The sequence below is a fragment of the Carettochelys insculpta genome, chromosome 24 (assembly GCF_033958435.1).
Source record: "Carettochelys insculpta isolate YL-2023 chromosome 24, ASM3395843v1, whole genome shotgun sequence".
NCBI classification, from domain to species: Eukaryota; Metazoa; Chordata; order Testudines; family Carettochelyidae; genus Carettochelys; species Carettochelys insculpta.
This window is the reverse complement of record NC_134160.1, coordinates 8,506,296-8,527,421: the sequence shown is the minus strand read 5'-3', so window position 1 is coordinate 8,527,421 and position 21,126 is coordinate 8,506,296. Positions and strand designations below refer to the sequence as shown.

The following is a 21,126-nucleotide window of genomic DNA, read 5'->3' as shown; positions in this document are numbered from 1 at the left end:
ACCCCAGCCGGCAGTATATTTATATCAAAGGCAGGCACACCTCACTTCTGGCTGCCCACGCACTCTGCATCTTATCTTATCAATCTTCGTTCTCATACCACACCCTTTGTCCTGTGATCTGACACCTCACACAGGTTGCTAGAGCCTTCTCCTTTGCCTCTGCTTTAATGCATAAAGGCAGGCTCTTGCCTGATACTGAAGGAGAAAGGTCTGTTTTTAAAAGAAGTTTTAAAATGTGCATTTGAAACACTTTTACTTTAAAAAAATATTTATAATAATAATTCCGCATAGCCCAGGTTCTCTGAGTGGGAAGCTCAGCTCTTAAGGTACGATCCCCAAAACCACAGGGTTTTTTATTTATACCTGGCTCTGCAGCTTTCCATGACCAGCATCTGATGAAGTGAGTCTTTGCTCACGAAAGCTCGTGCTCAAAACTTTTCTGTTAGTCTATAAGGTGCCACAGGACCCTTCGTTGCTGTCACAGATCCAGACTAACACGGCTACCCCTGATACTCAAAACCACAGGGTCATTCCACTTATCTAAAGAACACTCTTTATTCTATCCTATAAAATAGTGATCTTCCCTGAGCCACAAAATGATAAGGAGGGGGAACCATCCTGGGGCTTAGCCTATCTTGCTATCCTTTGCTGAGACTTTTGCCACAGGAAAACGTTTTGGGAGATTTTTGGATGTCGTAAGGAAGGGGATGGGGACAGTGTTCCCTGTAAACTGAGCACTTGGGTGGCCACGCAGGAGAGATTCAAGTGCTGCCCAGCTCATTAGCAGGACACCCACAGCTAGCCGCATGTGTTTCTATGGGTGGTGCACATCCACGCATGCCTCCATGCACATAAAAAATTTATTCTATGCATGGGTGGAAAAAAATAAAGGAAACATTGGGTGGAGAACATTTTGTACATAGCTGATTTAAAAAGTCCTCGTGTACCATAAAGCACCCAGTATGAGATTAACGACATGCATGTATGAGAGGAAAAGCTTCAAAGCACAAGTTTACCCAATGATGACATTATGTAGAATGTTCCTGAGTGGAGAGAGATTGAGAGCCAAAGAAGCTGAACTGTGATGAGCAAGAGAGTTCAGCAACATGTCTCCTGTTTGGTTGCCATCTGCTACAAGGACAGTGGTTAATTTATGCCAGGGCTGAACCGCTGGAACCAGTAGGCTGAGCAGTTCAGAGCCCCGGTCCCTCTGGGCTTGCCATATTAGTTGTGAAAGCAAAAAAAAAAAAATTGTTCCCTGAAATTTTTTCCAGCATGTGCAGAATAAATTTTTTGTGTGTGCCAAAGCATGTGCAGATGAGCACCACCAATAGAAACACAGGCTGCCAGCGGTGGGCGCTCTGATAATCAGCTGGGTGGCACCTGAGTTTTTCCTTGGTGGCCCTCCAAGTGCTCAAATGACAGGGAACAATGGTCTTTTCCTGGGAGGGCTGAGTCCCCAGAACGTTACATGGTGTTCTGCTTTCTTTTTTTAAACAAAGAACAGTTGTATGTTTTTTTTTTTACTCTATCCTGAGAGAATTTTTAAAAAAACAATCCCTCACACACACACACCCCTTTCCCAATCTATTAGACTAGTGCTTCCCAACCTTTTCACTACCTGTTTGTGGAGTCCTATCAAAACCAATACTGTCTTCTACGTACACTTTATTAAAGGAAAAAGGAAACCATAACACAGATTTTTGAACAGCAATTAATAGCATTATTGGAATGTATTTAATTTAAGAATAATTGATTGTAACTTTGCCATTTATTTAAAAATTATTTTCTATGATCTCCTTCAATACCTTCACAGAACCCCAGGGGTCTACAGACCCCAGGTGGGAATCACTGTGTTGGACTATCTCACAAAATGTCCCACCACTGTGACAGCAAATGCTGAAGGGAGGCCAAAGCGGGAGAAAGCCCTTTCATTTCGGCTTTGTTTTCTGACTCTGAGCTCAGCAATGATTCGTTCCTGCGTGTATCAGAGGGGGAGCTGTGTTGGTCTGTATCCACAAAAACAGTGAGAAGTCCTGTGGTACCTTTATGGACTAACAGATATACTGGAGCATAACCTTGCGTGGACAAAGACCCACTTCGTCAGATACAATCAGTTCCTGCCTGGTATCTCTCTCAAGGGCACCTGACCTACAACTCCTTCAGGCTCTCTCCATTGATTTCATGGGGCTTTAGATCTGGTCACTTTTACACAGGGTAGTTTTATGTCAGCTTTCAGTTACACTGGAAGAGCACACATGTTCCATGGTACCAGTTCTCCAAGCTCTGGGGAGTCCGATAGGATAGTAGGGTAGAGTTACTGGTAGAACCAGAGTTCATCATGGGCAGGTTATGAAAAGGCAAGATCAGGCCTTGCAAAATAATTCTTTGACCAGTTACATATTTTCATGCCTTAATGGCTTCAACGCCATCACACATATGAAACGACTTGTTTAATAAATTGTAGGACTGGTTGTTTCCTTGCCAACTTGTTTTTTTTTCTTTCAAAAAACGGCAACAATTATCAAGTCTGGCCAAATTTCTGACTCCTCAGTAATTACTAGTAACAAAGAGCACCTTTTTAGGGCTTCCTTTATTTGCACTGTGTGAAAAAAAAAGTTCCAATTACCTCAGAAATATGACTGTATGGGGGCCAAACAATTAAATTAAATGGTGCATGAATGCACTCGTTACACACCCCCCAGTCAACTGCCCTTCATTGAAGACAAATTGCTAGAAGTTTAGAGAAACTAAGACCTGAGAGCCACACAATAGGTAGAGAAAATTTCTCAAGGGGGCTATTTATTGAACTCCTGGTGCTTTAAGAAAATGGTTCTTGTAATGTGCAGCATTGTGAGAAGAGTTCTGTGCTGGTTTTCACCATACTATCAAACCTCTTCAGAGTAAATTAATAAGTCTTGATCTACACCTTGGAGGGAGGTTTTTTCCCCTAAGTTTACAGTTGGGGAAACTGAGGCACCAAGCCAGACCTGGCTTTTCTGGTTAGTAGCCACTGGTTTAACTGAAAAGCCGCTTCTCTGCGTATGCTGTTGTAGTCCTAATTAAGGGCAACTGTTTTCTGGGTTTTTTTTCTCTTGCTTGCTCCCATGTTAGGTTTATTGGGCCGGATCCTCAGTTGATATAAATTGATGTAGTCCCGTTGGCATTAGTGCAGCTACACTGATTTACAGTGAGCTCTCAGAGTACATTTACACTTACCGGGAAATCAACCCAGTCAAGACTGATCTTCTGGGGATCGATTTTGCACATCTAGTGAGGATGCACAAAATCACATTATCTGAGCCAACAATCGATCATGATAATGAGGAGTCAGGGAGGTCAGTGGGAGAAACTTTCCCATCGACCTCCCTCAGCGACAAAGGCCAGATAAGTCGATTCCAGCTTCACAATTGTCGTAGCTGGAATTGTGTGTCTAGGATCAACTTTCAGGTGTAGGGCAGACCTGCCCTGAATGACTACTAGCTCACCTAGGCTATGTCTATGCAGCAGAGCTATTTCGGGATATGGTAGTAAAACAAAATAGCAACTCTGTGGCTTTGACATGCGCCTGTCATTTCGAAACAGTTTTTGACGTATCGGGCATGCTATTTCAGCATCCCGGAACTCCTCAATGCAAGAGTAAGGGATGCCTCAAAATAGCATGTTATTTTGACATTTGCTGCTGTTTACACAGCGCCAAATACTGAAATAACCTATTTCGTACTATACTCAAAATAAGTTATGCAGTTCGCGTAGGGCAAATTGCATAGTTTAGTTCAGGCTTAGGCTGTCGCGTAGATGTAGCTCTAGGGCAATCTTGAAAAATCATTAAAGCAAACCTGGCCAGGTATAAAATCTACACGCTCCTGGGTAGACTGGCATGATGACAATCTAATGGCATTTGTTGTCCATCAGCCCAGGTGAAGCAAGGAAGTAGCATTTTGGGAGGTCTGATTTAAGGAGATCTTTGCCAGGTTGGCATGCATTGCCACTGGATTTGCAGACATGCCCAGCACACTTCCTCCTAAAGGAAAACAGAATCCTTTGTACAGTGATTCTGTTACAATTTAAAGCAACTTTAGGACAGATGTGGAGCTGAATAATCTCTGTAGCATCCGGGCTCAGTCCAGGGTGAAAGGGTGCAATTCATGGCTTGTGTTATACAGGGGATAAGATTGGGTGATCCAATGGTTCCTTCTGGCCATAAATTCTAAGGATGAAAAATCTGTCCATCTCTAGTCTGCGGGAAAACGTAGGTCTTTTTAGGTCCAAACAGAAATGTGGGTTATGAATGAACAGCTGAAAGTAGCTGTGTGGGGAATAAGACAGATGTAGCAAAGAATCCAGGCTGGGAATGTGGGTGAGGGTTGTATGTCTGGGAAGAGCAAGAACCTCCCTGAAGTTTCACCTATGTTTAATCTGAACCTTTTTCTGAAATGCTGTCTCCCCTTCCCCGCACCCCCACAGTCCTTGGGATACTTAGTGAAATACTGTGGGAGAGGCTATCTCCATTGTAATATTTTTGCATGCAGCATATTATTCAACCACTATATGTATTTATATTCCATTTAGCATTCCAGATGGGGTGGTCCCTGGTAAACAAGGGAAATGAAGCTGGAACTCAAGCTATGTGGAAGAAGCCTGCTTTGTGGCTTCTGTCCGTTTTCCTAAACACCGCCTGCTTAGGCTAGACTGTGATGATCGCGTGTTGTATTACATGTGAGCTAGCTACACTCCTTTTTCCAGCCAAAGAGATCCTAATCTGAAACCTTTGACCAGGCTGGTGCCTGTGGATGTATCAGGAACTCACTTGCAGATTCTTGCAAATTGCTCCCCCATCACACCCTGCACATGAGTGGGATCCATAAAGCCTGTGGATGTCCTGAGGAGTCCTAGGGCATTTGCTGTACTCTGTGGACCTCCCCTGTCTCCAGCAGCCTGATTCCTCCCACAGCTGTACTGCCACTGTCTCCCTGCCCCAGTGACTGTGCCACCACCCTTCTCTAGGTACCGGTGTTTTTGTCAGAGTGCTGAGTGGAAGGCTGTGAAAGATGATGCTGGTAAAGAGCTGCCTGTTTTTTCTTTCCTTGAAGGAAATACTTGCTTGTGTGAAGGGTACAGGGGCCAGAGAGATCAGTGCTCTATTCTCCGGCAGCCTGCAGGCCTGCTGAACCCCACGGAGCCCTGCTGCACCCTGTGGGCAGCAGGGAGCAGAGGCCACTTCCTGCTGCTGTAAAGAAGGGTGGAGGTGGCCCTCTGCTGCTGCCACTGCCTCCGCCTCCACTGCTCTGCCCCAGGTCATCTTCCCCCGTCCCGTCCATAGGATGGCTGGGGTGACTGCTGCAGGCGCGGGGCCTGAGGTGGCCACCCCACCTTGTCCTGTGGCCAGGACGGCTCTACCACTTTACACGATACAGGCACCAGCGATTTCATCCTGGGAATTGTCTCATTTGCTGCACACGGCCCAGTTTCCCTGTTATGATCCCCGGCGTAGAGCAACTAGAAGGATGTCCTTGAAAATTACCTTCGTGTTCCGTGGCAACGCCGTACACCAGAGCAAGAGTGAAGACCCAGTGCTGGGTGCCTGGACCTAAACAATCGTTTTTAGAGACTCAGCCGGGTTGCATCACTTCCTGCCCCGGCAACCACCTCACAGGGCAGAACGCGGTGTATCTGATCCACTCCAGCACAGGGTCTGTCCTAATAGACTGTGGTGGAGGGAAGACAAGATGGCGGCTTTCCACAATCAGGTCCTTCCTGCGTTAGCGCGTTTGTCGGTGTGGGCAGCGCCGTGGCAGCGGGAGATACTCTCCTCTTCCCGTTGCTAGTGCCGCTCGTTGGGGTGATTTGGTTAGGCTGGGATATGCCTGCTGATGGTTTTCAGGAGGAAGTATGAAGGATGGTGTGAAATTGAAGGGAATCATTCAGGCGTATTTGGAAACGTATCGCCGAAGTTACCGGTTCTGTTATCCCGGCTCACGTTGGGCAGGATTAACAAATCTAAGAGGGGAGCGTGAGAGCTGCAGGAGGAGGAGAAGTTAATGCTAAAAGCAAAAGGGGCTGTTGTTCCAGAGCCCCCGGCAGCGGTCACCCCAGGCCCTTTAAATCGCCGCTGAACACAGGATGATAGGCTCTGGGCAGCTCTTAGGGCTTCCTGGCGGGGGGAGCCATTGTGTGCACCAGGAGGTGCTGAGTGCAGCCCCGCCCCTCCCACCCAAGGCCCCGCCCCTTCTGGGAACACAGACCTGCCTCCTCCCCTGCATCTTGGCCAGGCACCCGGCAAGTTTATCAGCTCCCCGCTGCTGGCGGGAGAGTTCTCTTCCTCCAGCGTAAGGCAGCAACACAGGAGACCTTCTAACAGCCCAGCTGCAGGGGTACAGCTGCGTTCCTATTAGGTCCCTAGTACAGACATAGATAATCTTTGATGAGCCGATTTTCCTGTGCCCCAGGAGAAATCGAGAGGCTGATGTCACTGATGAGTGAAGAGCAAGATTAATAATTCAGTTAGACCAGGTGTCAATTTGGCCTGGCTCCATGCCTCAGTTTACCCATCAGGGCCAAATAGTATTTGCTTACCTACATTGCAGAGGGCATTGTGAGCATGGGATCCCAATGTAATGCCTCTAATGAAGGATGGTGTGAAATCGAAGGGAATTATTCAGGCATATTTGGAAATGCATCGCCGAAGTTATTGGTTGCGTTATCCCTGCTCATGTTGGGCAGGATTAACAAATCTAAGAGGGTAGCATGAGAGCTGCAGGAGGAGAAAAAGTTAATGCTAAAAGCAAGCTTTCATCCCGGAGAACACAGCCGCTAACATGCCTGAGCTATAAACAGAACCACAAAAGTGCCATGTATCTCAGGGCCACATGGCCCTCGTCACTTGTTCTTGGAAGAGTGTAGCAGTTTGACCAATAACTTTGAATGACGTGGCAGAGAAGGGAAGAGAGTTTGACTCACAGCGGGATAAAGTAGTTCCCATGGCCTTGCTTGTACAGTGCCAGGGGCCACCTCTGAAATCAACTGGAAATAAAACGTATTCGGGGGAGGTAGGTGCTTCAAATGATCTCGCACTACTTTATCTTGCTCTTCCCCTTGAGCCAGTAACATGCAGACAGCGGTGCAGATAAGGGTCCAATCCCAGGGTCTCCCCGCCCTTCAGTAAACGCCAATATCAATGAGCGGGGACGTTGTGGAAGCAGAGTTGCAATAGACCAGTGAGAGGGCAACCTAGACGAGCGAATGGACCACATCAGTGGCCTTCCTTCATCTCAGTGGGCCCCAAGATTGCCATAAACAAGTCAATATCCCAGGATGGGGTAGTTTTGCTGACTGCAGTTGTGTACCTAGAGTTTGCAGGGTGTGCTGTTTGGCTTTGATTGGCTGCAGAGGGCGCACACGGCTCTCGCAGTCAATGTGTGCAATCAGCACGCACCTCACTTCACCTGCCCCGGCTTTACGTGCATGTCACGTTTTGCAATACTGGTAGGGAAAAAAACTAGGCAGATGAAAACCAGCAGGATCTGGCACCCCTGTGCATGGGCAAACTGTAAACAAAATGTCTTGTGGGTCACACATCAAACACCTATGGGCTGCAGGTTGCCTACCACTGCTGCAAAGCTCTGTGGTAGCTTTTCCTATGGCACCCTCGAGCTGTGGGCGACAGGCCTGTGAGCTGCACAGATCCCAGACTGGAGCCTGTATCGAAATACTCCTGTAAGGCAGCCTGTGGGCTGCAGGATGGACTGAGCCCAAGAGAACAAGAATCTGTGCTCTGGCCAGCCTGGAGGTGGAAGTGCTTTTATTCTGGCTTCCATCCTCTGTCGAAGGGCCTGAGTTGGGTAAATGCCTAAATCTCTTCTGAGGAATGGGGCATAGTCTCCTAAGTCACTTGAGCCCGTTTGAAAATGTCATCGTAGGAGACAGCTGAAGCAGTCACTTTTCTGATGAGGTTTTGGAAGAGAGGGTATAGAACAAAATGCCCACAGCACAAACCAGCCAGCAGAGTTTGCTCCCTCAACAGCCCGGGGGAGGAGGAAAGGCCAGCAGGAGCAGAGAAAGAGTTAAAGGGTTTCCCAACAATTAAAGCAGAGGAAGGGGGCTACGGGCCAGTCGGCTGTCTTTAAGTTCAGCTAATCAGCACCAGGCCATGTCTAATGAACATCTCTCCCACTGTTCTGATTTCAGACAGTAAAGACCTACTGTAAATGCAACATATCTCTCTGCTCCCTGCCAGCTGGACCGGTGCCAACCTATTTCCTTCAAAAAGGGATATTTATTTCCATCCCTTTATAGGCAGCCATTCATCACAGACCACCACAGGCTAAGAAATCTTTATGAATTCTCATCAGCTTTCCCCCCCCGCCCCCGGACTCGTCCCTTAAATATTATTTTCCTTTGGTTGTTAAAGTCAGTGTAAATCTTCCGACAGAACAGGCGGGTTGATGGGCATTGCGACACTTTCTTCTTTCTTTCAAGGCGGGGAGAAGACAGTAGCAGCAGTGTCTCGAGAAGCCTGGGGGGGAAGCCAAAGCAAAGACACGGCATGACCGATTCTCTTTCCAAGTGGCGTAAGCAGGCTAGCTTCAAGCATGGGAATAATGACTTATCTGTGGTGGACTTTCTCAGGCAGGCAAGGAGCTGGGTGCTTCTCTTCCCCCTCCCTTGAGTTTCTGGGCTGCACTTTAGCAAGCCAGCCAGACCAGAACGGCACTTGCTCTTTGCCATCCTGCACAGATAGATGGCTGTGCAAAGCCGCCATCTGCAGATGTGGGGCTGGTGCATTTTTGCTCCTGTCATCAGCAGAAGCTGTAGTCAAATCTGCGGCTTGGGCTACACTAGGCAGGTAAGTCGATTGCATATACGCAATTCTAGTTATGACGATTGCATAACTAGAATCAACTTATCTGCAATCAACTTACCTGGCCCTCTACATAAAGGGAGGTCGATGGGAAAAACTCTCCCGTCGACCTCCCTTATTCCTCGCGGTATTGAGGAGTGCAGGGTTTGACTGCTGACCCCAGGTAGTTCAACTTCACGTATCCCTACCAGGCATGCGAAATCGAACTCCGGAAGATCAACCTTGACTGGGTCGATCTTCCCTGTAGGGTAGACATACCTTGCATTCTAACTTCCATTCTTTCCCTCTTCAAAACAAAAAGCAATCAAGTAGCACTTTAAAGACTAGCAAAATGGTTTATTAGGTGGGCTTTCGTGGGACAGACCCACTTCTTCAGACCATAGCCAGACCAGAACAGACTCAATATTTAAGGCACAGAGAACCAAAAACAGTAAGCAAGGAGGACAAATCAGAAAAAGATAATCAAGGTGAGCAAATCAGTGAGTGGAGGGGTGGGGGGGATGGTCAAGAATTAGATTGAGCCAAGTATGCAGACGAGCCCCTATAGTGACTCAGAAAGTTCCCATAACGATTTAAACCATGTGTTAATGTGCCGAATTTGAATATAAAAGCCAGCTCAACTGTCTCCCTTTCCAGAACGGAGCAATAATTCCTTTTCTGTAACACACATACATCTTTCCCTCTTGTTTCTCTTGCAGTTGCCTATCACTTTCTCAGACTGATTCCTCTGAGCTGGACATCTCCCATGCTCTGGCTCAGCCACCAGGTGGAGTGTTCTGGGAATGTTGGGTAAAAATCAGCACTGCCATTTGTAATGTATGGAAGCATGCAAATAACCCCCACCTGTTCTGATTGAAATTGTGGAGGTGACATAACTCAGGGTCTATGGAGGCTAGTCATTTCAAATGTAGTTTGTGTCTGCTGTACACACTGGAGATACCCAGTGCTCAGATTGAAGTGAAATTGACCCTGTGCAGGAGGGCCATTCCAATATCTAAGCCCCATGGAAGTGCCTGTTTTTGAGCTGTTAATTGGGACAAAATCAAGGCTTATCCCTTGCAGTGGCTCTCTGCTCAGGAATGAATTTCATCCATTAGTGACCACTTACTGACCCAAGGGGTGGGAGGATCAAAGAGGCAGAATCTGGTCCTTAATTTTCCGTTTTCAGGTTGAACCATTAGAATTTGCTCTTGGTGTTTTAACAATGCCCCTGTTTTCTCAGATGAGAGCATCTCTCGTGGGGTCTCTTTTAGCAAAATGTCCTTTTAAGGATGCCTGAATTAATAACTTATCCACAGATGGTGCCTCAGTTAAAGCCACTTCGATTGAGGACAAGTTCATTAAGGGGCATGGCAAGTTAGCAGTTTTTTTTAATTCTTTTCTCACCTCGCCACTTCCCCACCCTTTTCTTCTTAGCAGAAAGCAGAAAAACGAAATGACAAAGTCCCATCCTTTACTGTGAAAGTCCCATGTGCCCTGCCCTTTCCTGAAGAAGTTGAAAAATTTTAAATGTTGACACTGAGCAATTTCAGCAGTGTTAAGCTTTGGGTTAAAAATAACTCTTCCCCTGGACTACCTCCACTCTGCCAGTGCCCCTGCCGATACAAGCTCACCCTAAATGACCATGGCATGTGAATTCCAAAGACACTGAGAGAAGAGAATTCATCAGGCAGCTGTACCTACCATTAGATAACATTGTAAGCCAACACCCTGTCCAACACTCAAGCTTGGGGTGCATATCCATATTTTTCAAATGGTTCCCAGCTTGCTGATGGACCAAACCAAAACCTCCACAAAGGAATTTAGGAAGCTTTCATAACCCAGATTGGGATTTTGAGCTGGGTGGATGGGGGCGTGTATTTCTACCTTTGCTCTAACACAGAATTGTGTGTTAGCCATGTTGCACGGTAGCACTGCAGTAGTTCAAAACAATGGTGATGTGGCCTCTTAGCAATCTAGAAAAATGAGATGCTTGTGTGCTGTGACCCCCCACAGGCACATGAAAAGTTTCAATCAGGGAGTTTCTGAAGTCTGGTCAGTTTCCAAAGTTCTAACAGAATGAGAAGGGCCAATTTTGCCTTTGAAATGTTTTAATGCAGAAAGCATGTCTTGAAAGCATTGCTTTAAGGGCTACAGTTTCATGGCTTGCGTACAATATTTCACTGTCACCATTCCAAGAAAACACCCAGAACTTCCAACGTGCTTTCTATGATTGATCAGAATGTCAGATTCACATCAATTCTTTCATATGGAAAATTTTCAATGGGGGTAGTTTTTGTTTGATGTGGCGATACTGATCTTGTTACACCAGTGATATAAGTTGACCTGTCATGGTTAATATCATGCTGGATATCAAAGCTATTTGACTGGGAAACTGTGTCTGTCTTTAAAAACTTCTTCCTTGTTGACAAGAGACAGATTGAGTCAGTAGCTGTCTGTGTTTTGTTACGTCTGGGCTTAACATTTCCATAAAGACACGAGTCACCCTTTACGTGCATATGTTTTGGAATATGACGGCTAAACTGGATCAGAGATAACTGGGTGACATCTGAAAGCAAAATGATCTAACCTTGTGGGCTATCTGGTGGCAAAAAATGCACATCAGCAATGTCAGGTTGGATTCTGTAGGCAAAAGACTCAACACCTCCTGTGATTGGTGCTTGGCCCTGGTCCAAGGCTCTTTGAAGTCGATGGAAAGACTCACTGATTTCAATGGGCTTCGGGCAAGCCCTGGAATTTGCAGCCCTTGGAAACTACCCTCCTTTTCTCGAGGGCTCAGTGCTCATGTTAATTGGCCCGCGTAGGTTTCCTTTGTGTGCTGAGTGTGGTTAGATGGCAAAGGGCTTTAATGAAACGAGCTTCTGCAGAAATCACAAACTGAGGATGTTCTCATGAAAGGAGCACATTACGAGTGGCTCCGCTCTTGCATGATGCAGTCGCAGTCCGCCGTTCCCAGCTATAGCGACCAGCGACAGGAAGCGTCAGCAGCGCAGGGCATGCAAAAGCAAAAATCTGCTTACTATTTGCAGAGGCTAGAGGGGGTTTTAAACTCATATGTCTCTTTCTTCTATGTGTTTTGCACACATGAGCCCTGCCTATAGGAACAGCACCGCGGCACCTTTCAAACACAAGCTAGAATGTCAAAAAGCCAGACAAGAGTATCACGGAGCTGGTTTCCAACCATGCCAAGTCACCAGGCTTCAGCATTGTCAGTTTCGTAGGGTGGAAGGACCCTGCTGTTCATCCAGGCCTACATGTTTCAGAAGTGACTATGGGTTTTAAGTGGCTCCATTGGTGGGGGCGTGGGGGAGCTCAGCTCAAGACACCTTAAAGAGGCCAGATTTTCAGAAGGCAGGTGTTCAGCACTATCTGGAAACCAGGTCCTTTTAAGATGTCCAAGTGAGGTCCCTGGAATCACTTCTACTACTTAACCCTTGTTCTCCGCGGGAGCCTAGGTCGTCTACCAGTCTCCTCCACTTCACTCTGTCTCAGGACAAAACTTCTAGCTGGCTCCAGGAGTACCCCCAGTTAGCTGTCCTCCTGTCTCAGTAGACCTTCTCCACGTTGTCCATGGTCTTCCTCTTTTGACCAGAATTGCTAGCCACTTCTAAAATATCCTGCCAAACTGCCACTGCATGCCCTGCTCTCCCTGGCAGGAGGGTGAGAGGCTGAGCATGGCAGGTGTCAGTCATGTTACTTAATGCACAGCTGGAAGGTGACCCATGCTCCCCGTAAACGGTGCGCTTGTGCGGCCGCTCAGGAGAGATTCAGATGCTGCCCAGTTGATTAGCAGGGTGCCCACAGCTAGAATTTTCATTTCTCCTGGGGGTGCGCATTTGTGCATGTCTTGTTGCACGTACAAAATTTATTCCACACATGGGTGGAAAAGATCAGAGGGAACGTTGAAGGCGACTCAAGTATTTTTGTGCTGAACACAGTATAAGGTCCTGTGTAGCATAGAACTGATGTTTGTTCATTTCTACATAGCTCGGAATCCATTTTTAAGCATTTTTTGCTTTCTGGTTGCCATGCACTGTCTGGGGTTACTAAGTTTGAGCCTGCAAAACAGCAGGGCTAGGGTTACACTGTAGCCCCAGCTTGAAATAACTTACGCAAGTTACCCAAGTTATTCCGAGCGACCTTATTTCGAGCCCCATATAGGCTACACTGCACCAGGGTTTGAAATTACGGACTATTTCAAACTTCCCGGTCACCCTCATTTAACAAGGGTTACTGGGAACAAAAGACTGCACTCAAAATAGCTCGGTTGTTTTGAGCATAGTGTTTGGCTGTGTGGTTTCTATTTCAAGATACAAATGTGTAAAAAAGTATCCCAAAATAGAAACAGTAGTGTAGCCTTAGCCCTGGAGAAGGAGGGGCAGGAAAAGAGGGACAAGGATATTGATTTTTTAAATGGAAATATTTTCATTCATCTCATTACTTTGTCCGTCTCCCTGATACTGTTGAAACACCCAGATGCCCCTTTTATGACAAATGTCAGGAGGAAATTCCACCTTTGGACTGATTGGTGTTATTGCTATGGATTTTAGAGGAAGTTCTGGCCACTTATTCAGTGGTTGTGTTTGTGGGGGAGGGATAGCTCAGTGGTTTGATTATGGGTCTGCTAAACCCAGAGTTGTGAGCTCAGTCCTTGAGGAGGCCATTTAGGGATTGGGGCAAATAGGTGTCCAGGATGGTGCTTGGTCCCACCGAGAGGGCCAGGGAGCAGACTAGATGACCTCCCAAGGTCCCTTCCAGTTCTAGGAGATGCGTGTCTCCAATTATTATTTTTATTAACCTTTGAACTAAGTCGCCAATGTCCCACGAAGCATGAGGTTTGAGTGTAATAATAACTACGAGCAGTAAGCGATGGCAGACTAGAAATTTACAATGAACTTTACAAAGTGAGGCTTGCTGACTCAAATGCCCATCAGGAACACAGCAAACACTTGGCCTCCATACCTGTGGGGTTCCATGTACAGAATGCAGACTAAGAATGCAGACGCCAGACTATGAGTGAGAGGAGACAAACCAATGCAAGATAGGAAAACAGCACGCCACAGATCAGTACCAGGGAAGTGTGGGAGCTACTTTCATTCTACTGGGCTGTACCTTGTAACTTGAGATACTCTACTCATATGTGGGTGGGAACAGGGGTGTGGGGGAGCAAATATGGGCCAGTTAATTTAACGCCTTTAAGAGGTGAGAAAGTCCTTTTTAAAAAGCCGACTGAAGTTACATTTCAGTCCTTGCATGTTACATGCCCTTGTTGCATCAGATAATGTGCAGCTGTGATCTGCTGTGAGTCAGAAGTATGTTCTCACCATTTCAAAGCAGGGGCAACGCAGGGGAAGGTAGCAGAAAGAGTCAGTAGCAGAGCTGAGAACAGAATCCAGGACTGCCCAACTTTGCAAAGTGCTTTGAGATCCTTTGGTGGCAGGTGCCACAGATGTGCAGTGTTGGTCCATCAGGCAGGCTGGTATACACATCAGATGCAGTGGGATCCACATCAGGCACACAGCCGACCTGTGGAACTCCTCGCCAGAGGATGTGGCGAGGGCCCAGGGTGTAACAGGGTTCAAAAAAGAACTAGACACATTCATAGAAGAGACGTCCCTTAGTGGCTGCTAGCCGGGATGGGACGGGATAGAATCCCAAGCCATAGACGGCAAGTGGTATAGGCCTGTGGTGCCCTCGCTCCAGGAATATTCCTGGCCCAGGGTCTGGCTCCACCAAAGTTTGGGTCAGGTCTCTGCCCCGCCCTGCCTGCTGCCCCTGTATATTTCTCACCCTGTCCCCCACCCCCATGCAGCTGCTGGAGCAGCACACAGACATACACCCCCACTGCTTCTCGAGCCTCAGGGACTCACATGCTGGCAGTGGAACAGAGCCAGCATCAGGGGGCAGTTTTAAATCACCCAGGGACAGCAAGTGGGCTGCTGGGGGGGAGCATCTGGGGGCAGCAGATGGGCCAGGGACACACACAAGGGCAGCAGATGGGCCAGGGGGAGCATGCTGGGGCAGCAGGTGGAGGATGTGGGGGAAGCACACAGGGGCACGGGGGAAGGAACCCTGTGGGGCTACCAGCAGGCGGCAGTGTGCAGAGACCCTCGCTCCCCCAGGTACATGGGGACCCCCACACCTCTCCCCCTGTACTTCTGCACCCACCCCAGTCCCTCCAGAGTCTACGTCCTCTCTCTCCATCCCTGCTTCCTAACCCCAAACTCCTTCCCAGAGCCTGCCTCCGGCACTTCCACCCCCCGCCACCTCAGGTCCCAGCCTGCACCCCTTCCTGATCGCCGATCTCCTGCCCGAGCTTACAGTCTGCAGCCAGGACCCAAACTCCCTCCCTGAGTCTTAGGCAGATGCGGGGAGGGGGGAGTTTGAGTGGGAGAGGGATGCAGGATCTGGAGGTTCTGGGCACCCACCAACATTTCTGCAAACCTGCCGCTCCTGTCCCTGGCCTGTTTGCCAGAAGCTGGGACTGGGCAACTGGGGATGGGTCACTTGATGATCACCTGTTCTGTTCATTCCCTCTGGGCCACCTGGCACTGGCCACTGTCAGCTGACAGGACACTGGGCTAGAAGAACCTTTAGTCTAACCCGCTGCGGCCGTTCTGATGTTCTCACACATCAGACCGAGAACGTGCTGAGTGGGGCCCAGAGTCTGAGCAGAGTTACACTGATTTAAATTGAAAACTTCTCGTCGGGTCCCTGGAGCCACTCCAGGTGTGCGCAGGTGTAACTGTGTTTGGAATCTGGCCCAGAGAGAGAAGGTGTTTCATGCTGATTAATACAGTCAGAGGTGAAAAGGGTGTGGCAAGTGCTCCTTTAGCCTCGGGCTGACTGGCATCAATTAAATCATTACTGCCCTGTTCTAGCAGCTTCTGCCTGTGCATTCAGAGTACTTTCCCAGCATTCCATGTCGGTGCAGTGTATCAGCGAAGCAGGTGAACATTCTTCCCATTTTACAGATGAGAAAACTGAGATCTAGAGAGGCAAAGGTCATGCCCAAGACAGTACACACTGTGTATCGAAGCCAACATGGAGTCCTGTGACACCTTGAAGAGTAACAGATTTATATGGGCATTAAGCTTTAATGGACAAAATTCCACTTTGTCAGATGCGCCCTTTCCCTCCACCAGTGTTCCTGTATGCTGAGCATTTGGACAGCTGCTCAGGAGAGATTCAGTTGCTGCCCAGCGGATCAGCAGAGCACCAACAGCCACCCACAATGGGCAGCGTGTGTTTCAATTGGTGGTGCACATAGCAAATTTAATCCACCCCTGGATGGAAAAATTAGAGGGAACACTGCCCTCCACCACACTCCTGCTGCCAAACTCCTTCCCAGAGCCTGCCCCCAGCAAACCCTACTCCACTTATCCCCCCGCCAACCTTCCCAGGCCGCAGGGACTCATGTGCTGGCATCTGATGAAGTGGGGTTTTGCCCAGGGAAGCTTATGCCCAAATAAATCAGGACTCCTTGTTGTTTTTGTAGACACGCACTAAGGATGCAGCTACACTAGCCAGGAGATCGACCCAGGTCAGGGTCGATCTTCCAGGGTTTGATTTGGTATGCCTACCGGGGGCGTGCAAAATCAAACCAGCAGGGCTCGATTGTTGACCCAGTACTCCTCATTCTCACTCAGAGTAAGGGAGGTCAAAGGGAGAGTTTCTCCTGTCAATTTCCCTCAGTGAGATGTCCAGATAAGTCGCTCGTAGAGGCATCAATTCCAGCTATCCAATTGCCGTATCTGGAATTGCATACCTAGGATCGACTTTAAGGTCTAGTGTACTCAACACAGAGACCCCTTTGATACCTGTATCAAAGCCAATTTTCCAGGCACCCACTGTGGTGACTTTACACACCACTTCCTTCCTCACTTTCTGTGCCTGGTTGGCTCCCTGGGAGCTCCGGGTACTGGGAATGAAGCTTCCTCTGGTTTTTGTGCCATGAGCCAAACCGGGAAGATACTTTTAATTCATCTTTGTCCTTTGCATGTTTCCCAGGTGTGTGGTGGCCGGCCCCAGAAAGGGTGTTTAAAATCATGTGGGTCTGCTTCCATTTCTCTTCCCAGATGAGCTCAGAGCCGCAGTAGAGCCTGAGGACCAGGTATCAGAGGGGTAGCCGTGTTAGTCTGGATCTGCAAAAGCAACGAGGGGTCCTGTGGCACCTTATAGACTAACAGAAATGTATGAGCATAAGCTTTCGTGGGCAAAGACCCACTTCGTCAGATGCGGGTCATTTCTGGTAATCTGTAAGGTGCCACAGGATCCCTTGTTGCTTATGGAGGTTGTGAGGACTCAGGAGACCTGGTTTCCTGTCCTCACTCTGGCAGGGATGGAGCTGGGTTTTGCAAGTAGGAAAGCTGAGTTGGAGGCTGGTTAGAACCTGAGGGGAAATGGGGAGAAGGCTCTTGGACGGTTAGGAGCAGAGGGGGTGAAGGTAGGGCTTGGCGGCACAGAGGACCAGGTGGACGAGGGCAAGGAGCAGATGGGGTCCAGAGAGAGAGAGAGAGAGTGCCGCTTATTTGCTCACTGCCTGCCCTTTGCGGGGATCCCCTTTCTCCAGCTCATCTAGCCTGGGGAGGGCTGGGCTGGGGGGCTCCTAGTGGGCTGGGCCATGCCAAGGCCTCTGCATTCACGTTAATGAACACAGGAAGTGCACTGGCTGCATTAGCAGTTTGTTAACATGGTTCAGACTGGTCCCATTGCAAAACGGATGAGATTGAAGCATACACAGGCACTGCGAATGAATGGCTCAATGCATGTGGAAAGCTATTCTGCACCATGACAGGTTAGTGGGAGATAGCTCCTGACCCAGCTTGCCCTGGATATGCCTCCCCAGGCAAGTGCCTACCTTGCCTGTGCCTAGAACAGCCTCTGTGTAGTCTGTTAGTTGGCAAAGGCACCGCCTGTAACACGAAAAGCAACTAAGGGGACAATGACACACATCCCGGTCCCCTGTTAGCTCCGCCACCGATTGCTGGGTCACCTTGGTCAAGTCACTTCCACCTGTGCCTCAGTTTCCCCTCTCTTCCTATGTGAGTTGTAAACTCTTTGGGCCAGGGACTGTCTTTTATTATGTGTCTGTACCGCACCTAGCACAACAGGACCTGACCTCAGATAGGGGCCTCTATATGCTAGCACAAAACAAGTAATAAGACCCAAATGTCAATCGGTGTACCATGCTTGCTTTTTATTGACAAGGACGTTCTGGCCAAAGGATAACTGATTGAATCTCGGATTTTTTCACAATGTTTCAGGGCACAGACAAAAGCTAGAAGACCAAACCAAGCCCTTCACAGACCGCTATTCTGACCTGGAACGTCTGCGGCAGTCCATGCGAGTTACCCCAACAACTCCCAACCCCCGAGGATCCCTGAGTGCCCCTGGTCACTTTGGGTCACAGACTCAGACTCCAATACAAGGTAACCATATTGGGTTCATTAGCACTCACCTGCCTGGACATTTCTTGGCTGACTCAGACAATGTGTCCCAGATTCTGCGGGAATCTGCCTCGCACAGTTCACGAGAGGTGGAATTCTCTCTCTCTCTCTCTCTCCCCCCCCCAACCTTGAACATGACAGGTTATGTATTAACCCTGTCCGCCAGGTGGGAGGGGCCAAAATCCCCGAGTGGGAGGGGTTAAGCTGCAACTGGGAAGATGGCAGATCTGAGAGATAAGAAAGGCAGCAGATCTCTGGGGAAAGACCTAGACATGTACTTTAAATTGAATCACTTTTTTAGCATGAATGCACCTGTGTGTTTAGGCTGTAAAGCATGGGCCAGAAAGGATAGTTTATAGACTACATGATGGTCAGAAGAACATGCTTGTCTGCTTGCATTGTGCTTATGCCAGGTCTGCATATGGACTGACCCAACAAAAACTACTCTCCCCACCCAATACACACACAAACACACAAGTTCTTCTGCACCCATCATCAATGAGCGAAACAGACAGACCCCTCGGGGGTTGCACATGAATTTGCATCGAAGGTGTTTGCAAGTGAAGACATTCAAATCATTACTTATGCCTATAGGTAATTAACCTGGAGACGCTGATGTGTTTCTGCTAGTATGCGCAGATTTCAGATTTCAGATTTCATTGCTAGATTGGGCTAAACATCGAAATAGATTGTCCTGCACTGCAGCTGTCCGTCCCCTGCAACTTGCTTATTTAATGTTATACTGTGGGAGGATTTTTATCCCTCTTCTATAATCACATAATTTTCCCACAGTGACATTAAATATAAAATACTGAAAAGGTTGAATGAAAATAACAAAATTATATATATCTATATCTATCTATGTCAAAATTCAAATTTTTGATTACTTTTTTTTGAAGGGACAAATTTTTAAAATGAGCCCAAGTCTGGTTTTCAAAAGTGACTTAAGTCTCAAAAGTATATTGGTTCCAAACTCCCATAGAAACAAATGTAAGTTGTGAGCCTCCTTAGCTCTGAGGATCAGGGCTTTAGGAGCTTAAATGTCATTGACAGTCAATGAGACTTAGGTGCCAAAACAACAAAAAGGAGTCCTGTGGCACCTTATAGGCTAACAGATTTTTTGTTAGTCTGTTGGGTGCCACAGGACTTCTTGTTGTTTTTGTGGTTACAGACTAACGTGGCTACCCCTCTGATACCTGTCATTCAGTGCCAAAGTTACTTAAGCACTTTTGCTCCACAGCAGGTAAAGAAAATTTTATTTAAACTCAACAGTTTTGGAAAGTGCCTGAGAATCAGGTAGTGATACTGACTTGCCCTGACTCTAAGGTGTCAGGAACTTTCCCTGGGAGCAGATTCTATGCCCAGTTACATGGGTCTCCATTTGGAATTACTTTGTGAAAGTTACGCAAGATAGGCTAGGTCTATGCAAGGCAGGGAAGACATAGCTGGAATTGACTTATCTGCAGTCGACTTACCTGGCCCTCCTCACTGAGGAGGGTCAAGGGGAGAGTGTCTCCTGTCAACCTGCCTTATTCCTCACGATCAGGAGGAGTACGCAGGTGGACTGCTGATCCCTGATAGGTCGATTTTGCACATCTCTACCAGGTGTGCAAAATCGAACCCTGGAAGATCAACCCTGGGTGGATTGATCTTCCAGGTAACGTAGACATGGCCTAACTCTGGATTGGTCCCAATGTAAGCAGGAGCAAAATCTGCTTTATGAGTGTGTCCTTTTGACTTAACACAAACTACAACCAATAATAATAAAACCCCTGCACAGACAAGTGTTACTCATACATTACAATTTTTGCCCACGCTAATAGAACTCAGCCCTGCCAAGAGTAATCCAAGAGCTAACAGGCCTGTAATTTTTCTCATGTCTTGGCACGTTCTTAGATAACACATAGGAGACGATGAAGCATAAAGAGATGCCACCACTTGGGAGGGGCAAGAGGGAGATGCTGGAATCTAGTTTAGGGTATTAACACTGCTCCCATTGTTGTTCCAAGTATTTAATTTCACAGCACGGCTGTGTGATAAGGTCATGTCATTATTCCGTTGGCTAGATGGGAAACGGGGACACAGTGCGACCAAAGGAGTTGCCCAAGTCATGCAGAGAATCAGTGGCAGAACCAGCACTTGAACCCACTTCCTTCCAGTCCTGAGTGAGCTCCCCTGTCTGCTGCAAAATCCTTCTGCTCTGGGATATGGTTTGGCCACCCACATGTGTCACTGCTGATTGCCAATAGGGATTGAGTGAATCTTCTTTTTGGACCATAAGGAGTTAATGAGAGTCTACGTGCTACAGCCCCATTCTGCGTAAGGTGGGGAAAGCTGTCTGACTGTCACCGAAAAAAGAGAATGGGCACCAATAGGGGCTAGAAGAGCAAACGCTCGCTTACTGGGACCACTGCTTGACACCAGTGTAAAAGCTACTGGAGACAAAGGAGTTGCCCTGGGTTTACACCATAGTAACTAAGATCAGAGTCTGGGCTTGTGGTGTGTTAAAGAGGCGTAGAGATCCGCAGAGCTGAGTTCCTTCTACTGAGCTCTGTCAAAGATCTAGGCTGCTACTTCTCAAGTGAGTCCTGTGAAACCTGAGGTTTTAAAATCCTGCCTCTCCCATGCACTGTGTGAAACGCCAAACTATCATTAGAACCATCTGAGTTTTCTCCTTTATTATGGGGCACGCACAGACAGGGCTCCGTGTCACCCAAATGTCCCATCTTTGTTTCTTTTTTTCTTTTCTATTTGTTTTAGGTCTTTACCATACAGGTTTGGTCTCTTAGCTAGAATAGTTTGAGCAGCCTCCAAAAA

General features: G+C 47.7%; 1 protein-coding gene across 1 annotated transcript in view; it reads left to right on the top strand.

The window, feature by feature from the left end:
* Nucleotides 1–21,126, top strand: part of RUNX3 (RUNX family transcription factor 3) — a 129,952-nt gene that overhangs the window by 87,731 nt on the left and 21,095 nt on the right. The window contains exon 6 of the mRNA XM_074976257.1: nt 18,127–18,291. Coding sequence (XP_074832358.1) covers nt 18,127–18,291 — 165 coding nt within the window. The remainder of the gene's footprint in view (nt 1–18,126; nt 18,292–21,126) is intronic.